General features: G+C 36.8%; 1 protein-coding gene across 4 annotated transcripts in view; it reads right to left on the bottom strand.

The window, feature by feature from the left end:
- palld (palladin, cytoskeletal associated protein) overlaps positions 1-19,207 on the bottom strand; it is a 113,016-nt gene that overhangs the window by 56,333 nt on the left and 37,476 nt on the right. For 3 of the 4 annotated variants that reach the window (XM_048206731.1, XM_048206732.1, XM_048206733.1), the window contains 5 exons: positions 9,307-9,482; positions 6,252-6,318; positions 3,021-3,138; positions 2,425-2,493; positions 1,525-1,666 (listed from right to left, as the gene is read on the bottom strand). In XM_048206731.1, coding sequence (XP_048062688.1) covers positions 1,525-1,666; positions 2,425-2,493; positions 3,021-3,138; positions 6,252-6,318; positions 9,307-9,482 — 572 coding nt within the window. Of the gene's footprint in view, positions 1-1,524; positions 1,667-2,424; positions 2,494-3,020; positions 3,139-6,251; positions 6,319-7,309; positions 7,339-9,306; positions 9,483-19,207 lie in introns of those variants that run through there. The other variant, XM_048206734.1, reaches the window with a different exon arrangement.

The raw sequence follows: 19,207 nt of genomic DNA, 5'->3' as shown, positions 1-19,207 counted from the left end.
CATTGTTTCCTCCTTCTTATATAAATCTCATTTGTTTAAAAGACCTCCGAAGAACAGGCGAATCTCAACATAACACCCACTGTTACGTAACAGTCGGGGTGTACGCCCCCAATATTTGCATATGCCAGCTCATATTCAAAGCATTACACAAGGGCAGCCAGTATTAACGTCTGGATCTGTGCACATCTGAATCATCAGACTAGGTAAGCAAGCAAGAACATTAGCGAAAAATGGCAGATGGAGCGATAATAACTGACATGATCCATGATATCATGATATTTTTAGTGATATTTGTAAACTGTCTTTCTAAATGTTTCGTTAGCATGTTGCTAATGTACTGTTAAATGTGGTTAAAGTTACCATCGTTTATTACTGTATTCACGGAGACAAGACTGACGTTATTTTCATTTTTTAAACACTTGCAGTCTGTATAATTCATAAACACAACTTCATTCTTTATAAATCTCTCCAACAGTGTGTAATGTTAGCTTTAGCCACGGAGCACAGCCTCAAACTCATTCAGAATCAAATGTAATACATCCAAATAAATACCATACTTACGTGATTAGACATGCAGCATGACGAACACTTTGTAAAGAACAATTTTGAGGGTTATATTAGCTGTGTGAACTTTTTTTTATGTTGTTTAAGGCAAGCGCGAGCTCTTGGGGCGTGGAGCACGAGATTTAAAGGGGCCGCACACCCTGAATCGGCGCATTTATAATGATGCCCCAAAATAGGCAGTTAAAAAAATTAATAAAAAAAAAAATCTATGGGGTATTTTGAGCTGAAACTTCACAGACACATTCAGGGGACACCTTAGACTTATATTACATCTTTTAAAAACATGTTCTTCGGCAACTTTAATACACAGATATAATATACACATGCGATTTCTTTACTTGCTGTTTACGTTAAACGATATAACGACGTTACAATATAACCGACTGTTTATGTGAACTGTGTCTGTTTTTGACATAACCTTGTGTGCATTTGACAGTTTCAGTGCAATAACACGTGAAAGAGAACTTAGTTTAATACTCACAGGACGCGCCGTCTAACAGCCAGCTGTGCGCATGCTTCAGATGTGTGCACTCAGAAAACCGTACATAAGAAGTTTAGACTGATATGGCTTTAAAACTCATGCAGATAATAAACTTTCATGATGATGAAGAACTGCAATGTCACATGACCACGATAGAGATGATCATTAAAACAAAACAGATGAAAAAACAGAGCATTATTCCGAGGCAAGAGATTCTTCAGGAAAGCGGGGTGGGGAGCAGCAGCTCATTTGCATTTAAAGATACATGCACAAAAACAGCATGCTTTTCCTTCCACTCAAAAATGTTGTTTGAGCTGAAACTTCTCAGATACATTCTGAGGACACCTGGGACTTATATTACATCTTGTAAAAAGGGCCATAATAGGTCCCCTTGAAAGTACACAAAGAATAGCGATGCTAGCAATAGCAAATAACTACTGAATGTCCCTTTAAATGGTTGCCTTAGTAGTTCTGCTTACTCTTTTGCAGGATGCGGAAGTCAGGGGAGTCCTGGATTTCCTGGCTTTCTCGAAACCACTGGACCTGCAGAGGAAGACTACCTCTCACCCGGCACTCCAGAACCACCACCTGACCTTCAGATGCCTGAGCGTCCTGCAACACCTACAGAACGAGAGATCCACAGTTTAACACTGGAAATACAGACTGAGAGGTAAACAAAGGGAAACAGAACAGACAGCTGAATGGAAAAACTGAAGCGACAGATGAAAAGGTGTACAACCACTAATTCTGCTCTTTCTTCAGCACCTCTTTCATTCCCAAGTACATACTCTTTCAGGCAGAAGACATAACAAACATAGAGGCAAGAAGCTGTCAGCAACCCATAAAAGTAAAAAGGCGAAGAGTAGTTTGTTTATAAATGTGTGTGTGAATTGCTTTCTGTTGTGGGTTCATTCACTTTGAAGCTTTGCGTATGTGTGTGTAGCATGCTTGAGGTTACGTGTGACGTGTTATAGGTTTATATAAAGTTCAAGTCAAGAAGAACATCTATATAATCCAGCCATTTCATTTGAGTGCCTGTTTGTTCAGGACTATGATGATGATACTAAACCATGTATTATAAAATGGCACATCCTCTCATTAGGAAGATTAAAGTCTCACAGAAGAAAGATGGAGTGGGATGACGGGGGGTTAAAAAAACCTAACTTTTATCTTTAAGGAGGTGGAAAATGATTTTGCACATTGAGAAAAACAAAGCATTTGACATTGAAGTCTGAAGCCCTGCCTAGGCCTGCTCAGAGTCACATGACAAAAAAATAATTTGGGACAGCTCATACCGTGATTAATTCATCCATTTCTCAAACTTTTGCATGTGAATGCAGCATGTGTGTGTGTGTGTGTGTGTGTGGCCATGTCATTACCTTAGTGAAGCTAGGGGGAGCTTTAACAAGAGCATCACTGGCATAAAGTGAAGAAACTGGACTCTGGACCTGACAGAGAGAGAGAGAGAGAGAGAGAGAGAGAGTAAGTGTGGTTATGATGGATCTTTCCAGAGAGTGTTTTTTTTTTTTTTACAAGTCCATCTGCTGTTATCATTCCTGATGAGTCTTCCAGACATATTTGTGCATGTGCATTTATTCTGCCATTGTAGTAGATAGCAGTCAGTGAAAGTTTCCATAGAAGTTAGCTAAATCTGACAAATCTGTGATTACTTTTAATGTCCTTGACACCCTCTGTAGTCCCATTTAGCCACTTGTTAGCAACCATCATTTTCAAGACAAATAAAAGCTTAAAAAATTCACAAGTCGGGTATAACTGTTGTAGAATAAAAACATCTTGAGCTTGTGTTAACCACAGATCTTATTTCAGGCGTTTAACCATAAACCCGTTCAAAAAGCTCATTGACTTTTGGACGATGGAACCTACAGGCTGCAGCACTTTATAACAGTTTCAGAGCAAAAATGAGGTGTCTATGTGTGTGTGTGTGTGTGTGTGTGTGTGTGTGTGTATTTCTTACTCTCTGTGGTGTAGTAGAAAGTGGCTGGACTAGTGTGGAGCGATGAGGTTGGCTCTCTGGGCTCTTTGGTGATGATGTGTGAATCGTCAAGGAAACTGAGCTGGTTTTCTTCTGTGCCCTAGGAGAACATATCAGCAACACTAAACAAACCTCATTCCGACCTGAGAGAACATATCAGAAACACTAAAACAAAGTTATAATTTAAGAAATCATTTAGATATAAAGTAAAAAAAACTTCAAAAATGTTGTACACCTTGGTTGTCGCATCTTGCAATATTCATGTTTTGAGTCATCCTGGCTGAAATCTGAAGACATTTTGTAAAGCTATGACAAGCAAATCAATCTTTTAGAAGTTACAGTTCATTATATGTGACTCAGTTGAGGAGGTACCGGTATTTTTGGGGAAAACAGCTGGGCTGTATTTGCCTCAGAATAGGTCAGTGGTCAGAATTTGTTTCAGTGCTGGTCAGGTTTATTAAAAGAAAATAAAATTAAAACCATAAAAACATTTGGTAACACTTTATTTTTGGGTTCAATTCTCACTTTTAACTAGTTGCTTATTAGCTTGCATACTACTAGTATATTGGTTGTTTATTAGTACTTATAAAGCACATATTAATGCATGACTTTATTCTACGTCCCATTAATCCTACACAATACCTACATTTAAATGCTACAAAAACTACTTTACTAACTATTAATAAGCATTAAATTAGGAGTTAATTGAGGCAAAGGTTGTAGTTAATTGTGAATATGTGTTCCCTATACTGAAGTGTTACCAAATATTTTAGTTACTTGAAATAAAATAACTGTTAACTGAAAAAAATAAGATATAAAAAACGTAAACATGTCTTATTTCAGTTACTTGCCACAGAAACATTTCTCATTTTCATTGAGCTTAACTTGATGTACTAAATACTGATACTGATACTAAAATAAAGAGTTATGAACCGTAATTATTACAATATAAACCTTTAAATTATATGGTTTTGAACTGTAAAATAGACAGTAAACTAAATGCTGTCCCATAAAACCTAAAATGCTGCTACTGTAATTTTCACGGTAAATTTCTGGCAACCACAGCTGCTGGGTTTTTTACCATGTAAAAAACCCAGCAGTGTGTAAAATAAACAGTTATGAACCGTAATTATTACAATATAAACCTTTAAATTAGGTAATTTTTTTTTTTTTTACAGTGTAACTAAAACAACAACTGAAATAAAAATTTATAAAAACTATACAGACATATTACAAACACTAATAAAAAAATGACGAAAACACAACAAAAGTTTAAAACTTTAACTAAAATCAAAACAAAAGTGGAAAATTTAAAATTCAAATTAAATATATAAATAAAAATATAATTGTATTTTAATGATATTAAAGGTGCTCTAAGTGATGTCACGCGTTTTTAGGCCAAAACATTTTTTGTCACATACAGCAAACATCTCCTCACTATCTGCTAGCTGCCTGTCCCCTGAACACACTGTAAAAAAACGCGGTCTCTGTAGTCGCCACAAAAGCTCCGAAAACGGCAACAAAATCAAACTGGTGCAGCCTAGACCACGAATCATAATAAACATGCTCCAGCCAATAACCGACAAGAATGATTTTAAATGCGCATTCATGACTGTTTCAGGAAGCATGGAGGGGAGGGGGAGTAGGAGGAGGAGGAGGGAGGGTCTAGCTAGCCTCTGTTTTGTTTGACAACACTTCGAACGTCAACAGGAAGTTACATCCACCCAGGATCACTTAGAGCACCTTTAATGCCCAGGACACACCAAGCCGATGTAAAAGAACTAGCAACAACGAAAGCTGACTGTGTTGTCGGCTGTGTCTCAGCCAAAAAGCTGCGCTTGAACACACTAAAAAGACTAAAGGTGATTGTCAGCTAGCATGTGCCTTCTGTGCCTGCGTGCAAGTAAATATCTGTCTATATCAGCAGGTATCAATAGTCTATTTTCATCATTCAAAATGGGAAACCAAAACTAGGACTGCAGATATACAAACCGTAAAATAAGCAGCAATTGCATACCATTTTGAATATCAATCACGCTGATTACTTTCTTCATGAAAATAATAACAGCCTTCTGTCTGTCTGTACCGTCTTGACTTCTTTGCTTGCTTTCATCACTTTCACTTTTATTCTCGTACACTGACTCGTTCACTAAGCTGAACAGCCAATCAGAGTTCTCTCTCTCACTGACGGTCCGATGCCGATTCAACATGCTGAATCGGCCCAAAAAACCCAGACGGCATCCGACTAGAACCAACGGTGCGGAACACACCGAAAAAACTAAGCCGACCAATGAATTTCGACTCCCTGCCAAATTATTACCCCCTCGTTGAAGTTGTTACCTGATTGCCTAATCCTAACCCCTCCCCAACACCTAATTAAACCTACCAATACTAGGGGGGTAATAATTTGGCAGGGGTCAGAATTCGGCACAGCACCGGCATTTCCAGACGAGTGTAGAGTGTCCCGGCCTTAGATTACACTGTTGCTGTTGAAAAGATGTCTACTAGTCTTTCTGATGCCCGTGAGCAGACTGAAAATGAGAGTGAACACAGCTATACCCACCTCTAATAGACCTTTACAGGTTTATTCAAAGTCTAACAGTATTTGTCTGACTTTCAAAACATTAGGTTTCCAACAGCAAATATACAGAATGTAATATGTAAGCTAAGAAAAGTTAACACTTGCTCTCTAACACACACCAACTCACAAACACAGTGAAGTAATATCCATATCAATTTTCACTATGCAGTTTGCACCTTATAAATGACTTTAGAGCCAATGAGAGTGTAATCCCAATGGGTGTGATGATGTCAGAGGGAACCAGAGCCAAGCGCTTAATAATTTGTGTAAACAGAAGGAAAAGACTGAGAGGCCAGCAGAGGCAATTGAGGACAGAAAGAGAAATGAGCAGATGAGTTCAGAGGTGACTGAAGAGAGTTCAAGCAATGTCACAATGAAATAAGGTAGACAAAACAATTCCTAGATTCTCGATTGATGGATTATCGGCAGTTTTACAACCTTGGCTATAATTTAAAGTCAGTTTATACCCAAAGAACCTACCATGTTCTTCACGGTGGAGAGATAGGAACCTTCATGTCACTGGGTGAATTAGGGGCTATTAGATAATACAGGGGGACAGTTAAGCTGTCACCTGAGGTCTGAGTCAAAGGTTTAAAGGTCATGCAAGGAAGAACATGCTGAAACACACATACTGTGGCATGGCTCCAGACCTAGACTTCGACACGGATCCTTCACCTTCTGAGTCTGAGGAGGAAGCACCTTTATAGAGAGAAATACAATGAGAAAATGAAAAAGAAAAATAGTATTGCAATTTCTGGTCTGAAACATGTTCGGCTGCAGGCTGCCTTCATTTTAATGAATGATAGTAATCCACAATCTGACTTAGAATGAAACCACACCATGTTCGTCCATCTAGCCAGAGGAGGACTGGTCCCCCAACTGAGCCTGGTTTTCCCCAAGTTTTTTTTCTCTATTTCTGTCACCGATGAGTTTGGGTTCCTTGCCATTGTCGCCTCTTAGTTGGGGACGCTTAATATTCAGCAATATTATTGATTTGACGGCACTGACTCTATTGGATGAGAACTGAACTGTGCTGGAGGATGAAATCACTATTTTCTGTAGACCTTTATAACTGAATTGAACTCATTCCATAATTAATGAACTTTACACAGTTATTGAACCAAACTGAATCAACACTGAACTGACTTCAGCTGAATAATGACACTATTGTCTTTTTAGAATTGAATTTCCTGTTTATCACTGCAAAGCTGCTTTGAATTCATTGTATGAAATGCTATATAAATAAAGGTGACTTAACTTGACAACTGTTTCCAAAATTGCGTTGGCAAAATACAGTAATTTCAATAAGAAAACATGCGAACGGAAGTTTTGTATAAGGGTGAAAATGTTTCCCACACAGATTTCTCTCGTGTTCAAGTTGGTCACGTGAATTAACCATATTGACCAACAGAAAGCTGCTTGGTTTGAAAGTGACTTCTGTGTGAGCTGTAAATTCTTAATGGATCACTGGCCTTCAAAGACAAACCGTCTAACAGCCTTGGCTATTTTTTATGGTCAGTTCATACCCAAACAACCCGCCGTGTGCTTTGGGCGGAGTAAGAGGAACTTTTATGGCACTGAGTGAATTAGGGGCTATTTGATAAGTACACAGTCAGAGTCGGTTAACCTATCAGCTGAGGTCTGAGGTCAAAGGGTCAAAGGCCATATGAGGACGAACATGCACACATACTGTGGCATGGCTCCAGACCTAGACTTTGATACAGAAGCACCTTTAAAGTGCCCATGCAATTTCCCTAGAATTTTGCAAATGTGATCACACTATACAGGTGCTGGTCATATAATTAGAATATCATGAAAAAGTTAATTTTTTTTATTGTAAATTATTTTTAAAAATGAAACTTTCATATATTCTAGATTCCCTACATGTAAAGTAAAACATTTCAAAAAAAATTTTTTTAAATTTTGATGATTAGAGCGTACAGCTCATGAAAGTCCAAAATCCAGTATCTCAAAATATTAGAATATTTCCTAAGTTCAATCAAAAAATGGATTTTCAAAACAGTAAAGTTCAAGTTCTTTAAAGTATGTTCATTTGTACACTCAATACTTGGTCGGCAGCACATATTACAGCAAATGAGTTGCTCCTAGCACAAATTACAGCATCAGTGAAGTGTGGCATGGAAGTGATCAGCCTGTGGCACTGCTGAGGCACTATTGAGCCTTCAGATCGATTGTTGGATCGACTGTTTCTCATCTTTCTCTTGAAAATATCCCATAGAATCAGGGGTCAGGCATGTTGGCTGGCCAATAAAACACAGTAATATCATGGTCAGCAAACCACTTGGAAGTGGTTTTTGCACTGTGGGCAGGTGCTAAAGTCCTGCTGGAAAAGGAAATCAGCATCTCCATAAAGCTTGTCAGCAGATGGAAGCATAAAGTGCTCCAAAATCTCCTGGAAGATGGCTGCATTGACTTTGCACTTGATAAAACACAATGGACCATCACCAGCAGATGTCAAGGCCCCCCAAATCATTACTGACTTCAGAAACTTCACACTAGACTTCAAGCAGCTTGGATTCTGTGCCTCTCCAGTCTTGTTTCAGACTCTGGGACCATGATTTCAACATGAAATGCAAAATTTACTTTTATCTGAAACGAGGACTTTCGACCACTGTTCACTGTCCAGTTCTTTTTCTCCTTAGCCCAGGTAAGATGATTCTGACGTTGTTTCTGTTTCAGAAGTGGCTTGGTAGTCCTTTTCCTGAAGATGTCTGAGTGTGGTGACTCTTGATGCGCTGACTCCGGCTTCATTCGACTCATTGTGAAGCTCTCCCAAGTGTTTGAATCGGCTTTACTTGACAGTATTCTCAAGCTTGTGGTCATCCCTGTTGCTTGTGCACCTTTGCCTACCCAATTTCTTCCTTCTAGTCAACTTTGCATTTAATATGCTTTGATACATCACTCTGTAAACAGCTACCACATTCAGTAATGACCATCTGTAACTTACTCTCTTTGTGGAGGGTGTCAATGATTGTCTCCTGGACCATTGCCAAGTCAGAAGTCTTCCCCATTAGTGTGGTTTCAAAGAACAAGAGATACCCGGAATTTATACTGTAGGGATGGTCATTTAATGAAACTCAAATGTAAATATTCTAATATTTTGAGATACTGGATTTTGGACTTTCATTAGCTGTACGCTCTAATCAACAAATTTAAAAAAAAAAAAAAAACTTTTGAAATGTTTTACTTTACATGTACGGAATCTAGTATAAATGAAAGTTTCATTTTTTAAAATAATTTACAATAAAAAAATGAACTTTTTCACAATATTCTAATTATACGACCAGCACCTGTAAACATACATCATGTAACTTAAAAAATGTAATTACTTTGTGCTATAGCAAGTAATTATTTATGTTGGCATTTTTGTGAAATTGTATGGATGTGAAATGTGGGCAATTTTTCAAATATACATTTTTCAGTCTTTTTTAAGTCAGCATTTTTGTTCAAATAATTTAATACAAATTTGTATTAGATAATTATTTTAGACTATCAGGCATTGTATCTTGAAAAATTGAAGCATAACCTTCATTAAATATTGGTGGTGGTTAAAAAAAGAATTTCAAGTAAATTTACTTTGTTTAAAGCATGATTATATATGTTATTAGAAAAAAAGACAAAAGTACTGATCAAGAAAAGGATTTCGCCATGTAGCTGGGAGCTCACCTTCGATATAGACCTCTGCAGAGGTGTTGTCTGCTCCAAGTGCGTTGGAAGCTACGCAGGTGTACCTGCCGGTGTCGTCTTCAAAAGCTTCAGTTATCACCAGAGTGTGCAGATCACCATCACGACAGATCTGAATATCAGGGCAGTGGTGCAGCTCCCGCCCCTCACAAAACCACCTGTGCAATTAAAGCAGAGAGGACAGCATGTCAATCAAAGGGTGTAGCCAATTATAGAGATAAAATATTGTCTAATTAAATCAGATTAAGCTCTGGTCAAAGCAATCACTGATTTCTCTCTCAAATAATACAAACACTGGAAAAAGGGAAACTGTGAACTATTAATCAAACAATCAAATCTGTGGCAGTACTAACTAGTATGGTTCTACTGGAGATCTCGGTAGAATGATGATTCGCTCTTTTATCAAAACTTAAAAAAGTCACCTTGATATCAAATTGACCCTTTTTTAATGGAATATTGCATTATGAAAGATTTATCAGTGCACAACATTTAAAAAAAAGAAAATCATCTGCCCCCTTTATCTTTAAATAAAAAAATAAAAAAATGAAGATCTCTTTTCTACTCTGATGACTTGTTTTTGGTGTGAGGATGGTACAACCTGTAACTCACAGATTCAATGATCCAAGAAAAAATCAAGTCCTGCCCTGCCCTCGGACATATGTCACAATAGGGAAGAAAAGTCCAATGCCGTTTTCTATTTATTCATGTTCAAATACTGTGTTGGCATTCAAACTCTAAAGGGGTTGTGTGTGACGTGTGGAATGTTAAAAATAAAGTATGTATTTGTTGTGCTGCAAATGGCACCAAAAACAATTGGATTATTTTCAAACAGGTTTTCAGCCGCCATTAGTTGATCAAACAGATTCCCCACTCTCAACTCATGTCATTAGTTAAACTAAGCCACGTTTCCACTGCAGGAACTTTCCCCAGGAACTAGGAACTTTGGGGTGGTACTTGGTGTGTTTAGACCGCAGGTACAAGGGTCTAAATGAAGTTCAATTTCCCCCTCAGAAAGTCCCTGCTCATGCGGTAGTAGTTTTTCAAAGTTTAGGAACTTTCGGGGGTGGGACTTGGGTGTTGAACATGCTGATTGGTTGAGTTTACACAGCATTTTTTGATTGGTTGACTTCACGTTTTAAAAAATTCGACTGATGTATTGGTACACGGAGGACGAAATCCAGCGGGAACTGGAAAGTCGGGTGCAGTCCTACGTCACAGGACTAGTCTTCAAGGTACTTTAGACAATGATGGAAATGCAGACAGCAACAGGTCTGGGGGGAAAAAAGTTCCCGTGACAAATTGTTCCGGGTAATTTTGGTGGAAACGTGGCTCTGCTGCAGTGTTAGACGGGATGCTCAAAGAGTGATTTGATAGCGCCCCATTATATGTACTTTTTAAATGAAAATCAGCCAACAAATGGCACATTCTGATTGATAGCATATATATTCATGTTATTTTCATTCCTCAGCACCGCCATATCTCTTGTTTTGAAATGGAAGAACCCATTATTTACGAAAGCATTTTCAAAAACTGTTTGGTTTGGGCCAGTACTTCATGAACAATAAAAAGGGTATGGGGCATAAGGAATATGGTAAGATATAATAATATTAAAATGTTATACAAATATAAAATAAAAATATCATTATTACATTTTAAAAATATCATTATTACATTTTTTTTAAAAGGCTTTTCAGCCTTTTAATATCATACAAAATGTAATGCTTATGTAAAGTCTAGAAAATGAATGTAAAACACTGAAGAATCTCTAATCTAGCTCTAAAATAGCTGAACATAGAAATCTAAATCAGTGTGTATGACAATTTTTGCTACTTAGCTCATGACATTATGTTATTTTCAGACAGGGAGGAATGTTTAGATTGATGGTGCACAGCTGGAATATGACACATCAAACACTCACACACACCTAAAGCGGGGACACCGCATTTCATCGTGACGCACAGGTCTGGGAATCATAAAGTCTACAGCAAAAGTCCTTTACTCACCACACACACACCAAATGCAATTTCTGTTTCTATAAATCAGTTATTTGAGATGTCAGTGTGTGTTGTAAGCCCCTGAGGCATGAATATTAAAACAAGTATACCTGTCTCGAGCACCTGTGAGTGTATGTTACGGGAAGCACTGACACACACACACACACACGGTCTGGGTCATTGTCCCACACAGCAAACCTAAACCAAGCCTCCCAATACATCATACTGTGCAATTCATTCAAGTTTTCTTTGTACTCCAAGTGTTCCAGACCACTTTCATCCATTCATCCTCACTAACACTCCAAACACACACATACACGCTTTAAGATGTGTCTAAAGTCGTCTGGAAGGAATACTGGTTTAGGAGCACAGCTGTTCATTCAGCTCGTCTCCGGATCTTAAAATACTCTGGGACATCATTAAGACTTCCATAAAGAATCCCAAAATTCCGGAGCCTGCTGAGAACGTTTCATTCCAATCTGGCAGTCAAAGGTTTTATCTATTTCCTGCTTCATTCTCATTACCAAATGAAGTTTTTTGTCCATTAAGATTCTATCCTGCTCAGATCTGCTTCTTTTTGTCTCAGATCCCTAAACATGGTTTCTTACTGCAAGGCTATAAAAATGAAGGATGTCTGTAACATTTAATCTGAAATGTCTCTTCTGTGTGCTTTTGTAAATGTCTGAAAACTGTTGGAGTCACTTTTTAAACACCTTTGTGAATCCCGGAAAGATTCCAAGACATTCCAAGGTTTGGCAGCTCTGTTTCACACCCCTCTGCCGACCATAGCTCGGACAACAGCACCCAATCTATCACTCATGCTCTTTGACTTGTCAGTACACACCGAAAGAACGGACGAGCCAAGCGAGCATGTCAACACATCATATTATATCCACTGATTCAAATTTTACCAACTACGTTCAGAACTGATGGTTGCTGGCTGAGTTAAATGGCATCAGATGAAACACATTAAGGCAGTGTTTGGTTCTCTAGTCTGTCTCTCCACCTCTCTACAGGCTCATGCAAGCCTAATACACTCATTCATCTTAGAGAGAGAGATTTTACGGTGCCAGTACAGGTGTGTGTCTGATTCACCACAGCCTCAAACTAGCTGCGGTCTTTGGTTGTGCAAGGGGGATTTTTCCCCTTAAAGATTATTGGTGGTCTAGTTTCAATTTCAAAAACACAAAACACTTAATAAAACTAATTAAAGTCTTAGAAAATTGATGGCACAAGAGCATGTCTAAGGCTGATGATGTTGTCTAGAAAATATGTCTAACAGCTACAGATTTCAATCAATTTTATAATGATTATTTTAACGAAGGAACGAACATAGTATAGATGAATTTAGTGCACTTTAGACATTCTACCAAGTCTAATGCCCTGTATCCACCTAGTATTAAGATCGAATCATAAGTGGACGACGCTAAATACAGGTGTAAACAGGGTGTAAAACATTTTGAGCCTGTCCACTTTCCACACACCTGAACCAGCTAATCAAGGTCTTCAGGATTACACGCAGGTGAGTTTTATCAGGGTTGCAGCTAAACTCTGCAGGGGCAGCGGCCCTCCAGGACTGAGTTTGCCCTGGTCTAGGGGGACAGCGGGGCACAAAGTAACACTTTTTGACTTTCTCAGTTTATGTAAATTCACTTGGAGTTCAGAGTATTTATTTTTTACATTAATTTCACTCATGTCTGGTACAATTATGTGGCTTTGTTTCATTAATACAGTGTATACTTTTTTCTTGATTCCCCCCGAAAGACTGGAAGTGAAATGTAACAACATGCCCCATAGGTGAGGCACATTGTAACATGACCATACAATAGCTTAAAATGTTATCTTATCTAATCAAAAAAAAATTTCATCAATAAAATACAATTATTCACTTTTTCATATAAAAACTAATTTTCATATAAAAACTAATTTTTGTGTTCGACAGTTAACACACCGCAATAGAATAGAATAGAATAGAATAGAATAGAATAGAATAGAATAGATCCAATAGGGGCACATTGTAATACAGTGTTACAACGTGCCCCATCTGCGCAACTGCAATTTAAAGGTGCCCTAGAACTTTTTTTTAAAAGATGTAATATACGTCTAAGGTGTCCCCTGAATGTGTCTGTGAAGTTTCAGCTCAAAATACCCCATAGATTTTTTTTAATTCATTTTTTTAACTGCCTAATTTGGGGCATAATTAGAAATGAGTCGATTCAGGGTGTGTGGCCCTTTAAATCTCATGCTCCACACCCCAAGAGCTCGCGCTTGCCTTAAACAACATAAAAAAAGTTCAAACAGCTAATATAACCCTCAAAATGGATCTTTACAAAGTGTTCGTCATGCAGCATGTCTAATCGCGTAAGTACAGTGTTTATTTTGATGTTTACATTCTGACGTTTGAGGCTAGATTTATAAAGAATGAAGTTGTTTATGCATTATACAGACTGCAAGTGTTTAAAAATGAAAATAGCGACAGCTCTTGTCTCCGTGAATACAGTAAGAAACGATGGTAACTTTAACCTCATTTAACAGTACATTAGCAACATGCTAACGAAACATTTAGAAAAACAATTTACAAATATCACTAAAAATATCATGTAATCATGGATCATGTCAGTTATTATTGCTCCATCTGCCATTTTTCACTATTGTCCTTGCTTGCTTACCTAGTCTGATGATTCAGCTGTGCACATCCAGACGTTCTGCCCTTGTCTAATGCCTTTCATAATATTGGGAACATGGCATTATGCAAATATTGGGGGCGTACATCCCGACTGTTACGCAACAGTCGGTGTTATGTTGAGATTCGCCTGTTCTTCGGAGGTCTTTTAAACAAATGAGATTTATATAAGAAGGAGGAAACAATGGAGTTTGAGACTCACTGTATGTCTTTTCCATGTACTGAACTCTTGTTATTTAACTATGCCAAGGTAAATTCAATTTTTGAATCTAGGGCACCTTTAAACCTGGCTTGTGTCTTCGGCTGAACTACCTCAACTGTTAAATAACAGATATAAGATTAAAATAATATCAGATTTGTTTCATTTTAAATAAACACAAAAAATGTAAATGAAAAATTAACTTAAGTAAGAAATTTACTTTTGCTATGGTTAAATAAATGTTAAATGATTTCTTCCAAAGATGTTGATATGGCAACTAGTAAATACACCAAGTTTCGTCATGCTGGCATGTGTGGAAAGTTCTCCCCTACTAATGAGAGCTAGTTGACATGTTGCAAAGATACTTAATAGTTAGAAAAATGTGGATCATCAAAATAAAATGTTACCTAAAGAAGTTTTTAAAACGTTGAACAGAAAGTGCACTTTCACAAAAAAAAAAAATATATATATATATATATTATATATATATATATATATATATATATATATATATACATTATATATTTTCTCCCTGCAAATATACAAAAATTAAAAATCTCAAGCTGTCTTTTGTTATGTTCAATCAATTATACACAAAAAAATTCTGGGTTAAAAACAACCCTACATTGGGTTGAAAATGGACAAACCCAGCCATTCGGGTTTTTTTAACCCAGCAGTTGGGTTAAACGTTTGCCCAACCTGCTGGGTAGTTTTATTTAACTCAACTATTGTTTAAAAAATACTGTATTGCTTGCTTAAAATGAACCCAAAGCATGTTGGAAATTAACATTTATTAATAAGTTTAATGAATAATAATTAATCAATAAACATTTATTAATTGCTTATTAATAAATGTTCACCTTTTGATTATTATTGTTGCTTCTAGTAATTATGTGTCTGATTTTTAATTTTCAACCTATTTTGGGCTCATTTTAAACAATAGTTGGGTTAAATAAAACTGGCCAGCACGTTGGGCAAACATTTAACCCAAACGCTGGGTTTGTTTTTAACCTGGCATTTTTAGATTGTAGTCATTATGAATGCGAAAAAATAAAATACAATTTAAAACATTTGTCTAAAATGTCACTTTTACTTAAAATGTCACTTTTCTAAATGAGAAAGTAAATGAGTGTGTTTCATGTGTTAAGGGAATAAAGCTTATGACAGGACACAAGAGTGAACAGAGGCTCGGGTCATCTACGTCCAACAGCTGGAATATGTCACATAAATCACAGAGACAGGGAGACATGTTGTGTTTGTTATGTGGTGAAATCAGTCTACTTTCATTCTAAGACATTCTGCTCGCGAGACATCACTGTCATTGAGGTCAGGAAGCAGAGTGAAATGTGAATTAGCTTAAGTCTGTGTGATCACATTCAGATGGAGAAGCTTCTAATTGCTCGAAAAAGCAGCATGTGGTTCAGATCCTGTGTGAAGGCAAAAGTGTTTGTCTGCTTTACCACAACTACAGCAAAATTGAGCCCAGATCTGGCATCAAGGGCATCTGTCGTCTTTACCCCTTCCTCTCTCAGTCTGCAGTTATTCCCTCATTTGTCTTCATTATTAATTCTGTCCTGTCTTTTCTCAAGTTTCCGCTTTGTAAGCATACTTCAAGAACTGAGGCTGGCTGTGACACTTTTAATGAACTGTAATGAACTTTTAATAACTTTAAGTCGAACCAACATACATCTGCCTACACTGAAGGAAAAAAAGGTTGGGTTCAGCCCCATTCGCCCTCTTCCCAGCTGCATGGGATATTATGGTTTCATTGTTTGACTATTTACCGATTTTAGGTTTTGTTGAAATGAAGTATAAAGTTCAATAATTAAAAAGGTAAATTAAGGTACAGTTGTTACAATTCTACGGAAGAGGATTAGGGCCAAGCAATAATAAAAAAATAAAACCATCTCGAGATTAAAGTTGTTAAATTTCGAGAAAAAACTCGTTAAATTTCGAGAAAAAAGTCAAAATAAAATGTTGAGAATAAAGTCATTAAATTACGAGAAAAAACTTGTTAAATTTCAAGAAAAAAGTCAAGATAAAATGTTGAGAATAAACTTGTTAAATTACGAGAAAAAACTCGTTAAATTTCAAGAAAAAAGTCGAGATAAAATGTTGAGAATAAACTTGTTAAATTACAAGAAAAAACTCGTTAAATTTCAAGAAAAAAGTCGAGATAAAATGTTGAGAATAAACTTGTTAAATTACGAGAAAAAACTTGTTAAATTGTAATTTAATGAATTTGTTCTCGTAATTTAACGACTTTTTTCTCGTAATTTAATGACTTTATTCTCAACATTTTATCTCGACTTTTTTCTTGAAATTTAACGGGTTTTTCTCGTAATTTAATGAGTTTATTCACAACATTTTATCTCGACTCTTTTTCTTAAAATTTAACGAGTTTATTCTCAACATTTTATTTCGACTTTTTTCTCGAAATTTAACGAGTTTTTTCTCAAAATTTAACAACTTTAATCTTGAGATGGTTTTATTTTTTTTATTATTGCTTGGCTCTAATCCTCTTCCGTACAATTCAGTAACGGCAACTCAACATTTTAAAGGGGTGCATGCAACAAAAGATTAACATGACGGCACATGCTAGTCAATGAGTTGAATCAACTTATTTTATTTATCCTCTAACCATTCAGAAACGTCCAGTTGCATTCTAAAAGTTGTAAGTGTCCGACACTGTAAGGATGAACACCGTTACTGAATATCGTCATTTTGGCTGTGTGAGATTCTCCAGCTTTGCTGTTGTTGAGCAACCGAAGCGTGAACTGTTAAAGCTCCGCCCTCTTCTGGAAAGTGGGCCGGGAGCATCAGCTCACTCGCATTTAAAGGGACACACAAAAACGGTGTGTTTTTGTTCACACCCAAATAGGGGTAAATTTTACAAGAATAATAAATAATCTGTGGGGTATTTTGAGCTGAAACTTCACAGACACATTCTGGGAACACCAGAGACTTATATTACACCTTGTATAAGGGGCATTATAGGTCCCCTTTAAGTTCAGTGAACACATTCATTTAAAATGGCAGTCAAATAAAATAATAGTAAATAAAAATTTTCGCCTTCATTTTTTAAGCTCAACAAAATCCTCCTGTTTTAAAGCATACAGGAACAAATCCAGGTTATCTTTAAGACAAAGACTGACTGAAGTGCTTTGTGCATGGATGCTAAACCTGCCTCAAAGACATCCAATTCCATTTCTTACACCATCTCACGGAAGCTCATCCACCCTGGACAGCACCCCATACTTTTTTCACCCAAATAAGTTCTGAAATAAAGGCCTTTCTGCATTGCTTCATGGCTATACTTCATTGTGTCTGTGTCTACATCCCGACCAAATCTCACAGACTGGAGAAGACTGAGACTGAGCAGTCGGTCTCAGTGCCCTGCAGGGAATTCTCTCCATCATCATATGGAAAGAGCAAAAGGAATGACAAATGTGCCATATTTATTCAACTAATTTTTACACATTTTTAAAAAAGTCTTGAGACCTAGGTGCACTGCATCTAGTTGTTTTTGAATGCAAAATCATATCTCATAAGGTAAAGAGACCCACTGAAGCAGTTAGACCAGCTTTAGTACTGTTGTTTTCATGTGTTACGAAACAGACTATCACAATAAACCATTACTTAGCTGAGAACTGTTTCAGAAAAACACAGCTTGTCACGGTAATGGAACTAAACAAACAATGTGTTTGCCATAAACACCTGAACATGTTACACAAGACATCCCTGTTTAGGGATCCTAGTTTAGTTTTCCACTGGAGTTCTACTGCATGCTTTATACTAATTAGATGTGGGTGGATTTGGTTTAACAGGGCTTACAGGCAGTGCTGGAGCTTGCTATGTTGGTATGTGTGTGCAAGTGAGAAACCCTGTTAGTTTCAGTCTCCAGAAGTTGGAAAAATCCTGCATCAACAAGCAGCAAAGAGGAAATGGCCAAAAACTGTTCATAGTGTGTTAATGATTTATTTATCTATGTCACATTACGCCCTGGAAAATAAATGTGTGTACACACTATAGCCCTCAGCCCCATCAGGATTATTAAAAATTGGATATTTGGATATGTCTGTAGCTTTGCACATCTAAATTGGGGAATATTTGCCCATTCCTGCAGAATTGCTCAAGTTCAGTTCAGTGGTGAGTGGCAATGGACTGCTCTCTTCAAGTCCATCCACATATTTTTCTCTTCAGCGGGGATTGGTCAGGATTGAAGGGAAAAATGGATGCTGCCAAGTACATCCAAATTCTTGACGAAAACCTGCATCCCTCTGCTAGACAGCTGAAGACGGGCAGGTCATTCATCTTCCAAACACGACAACGATCCTAAACATACTGCCAAACGAACAACGCAATGGATTAAGGATAGGAAGGTGAATATCCTTGAGTGGCCAAGTCAGAGCCCTGACTTAAATCCGATAAAAAATCTGTGGATGGACTTGAAGAGAGCTGTCCATTGCCGCTCACCACGGAATTTGTCTGAACTTGAGTAATCCTGCAGTGAAGAATGGGCAAATATTCCCCAATCTAGGTGTGCAAAGCTAGTACAGACATATCCAAAAATATTAATGGCTGTAATTAAAGCAAAAGGTGGTTCTGCGAAGTAATTCATCAGTGGACTGATGACTTTTCCAACCCTGTTATACTAGTTTTTCAATTTTTAATAATCCTCCAGAATGTTTTAAAATGTTATTTTAACTTTGATGATGAGGGTTATAATGTGTACATACAACTCAAAAAGTTAGACTTAATTCATTTTATTTTCCAGGGTGTAATGTGACAAAAGGTAAAGATTTTCACAGGGTATGATGACTTTCTATAGACACTGTATATATATATATATATATATATATATATATATATATATATATATATATGTATGTATGTATGTATATATATATATATATATATATATATATATATATATATATATTTTTTTTTTTTTTTTTTTAGAAAATATTTAATTAAGTAAAATATTAATTATCATTTATATATTAT

The sequence above is a fragment of the Megalobrama amblycephala genome, linkage group LG11 (assembly GCF_018812025.1).
Source record: "Megalobrama amblycephala isolate DHTTF-2021 linkage group LG11, ASM1881202v1, whole genome shotgun sequence".
NCBI lineage: Eukaryota > Metazoa > Chordata > Actinopteri > Cypriniformes > Xenocyprididae > Megalobrama > Megalobrama amblycephala.
Note: the sequence above shows the minus strand (reverse complement) of the source record. Positions and strands in the feature narration are given on the sequence as shown.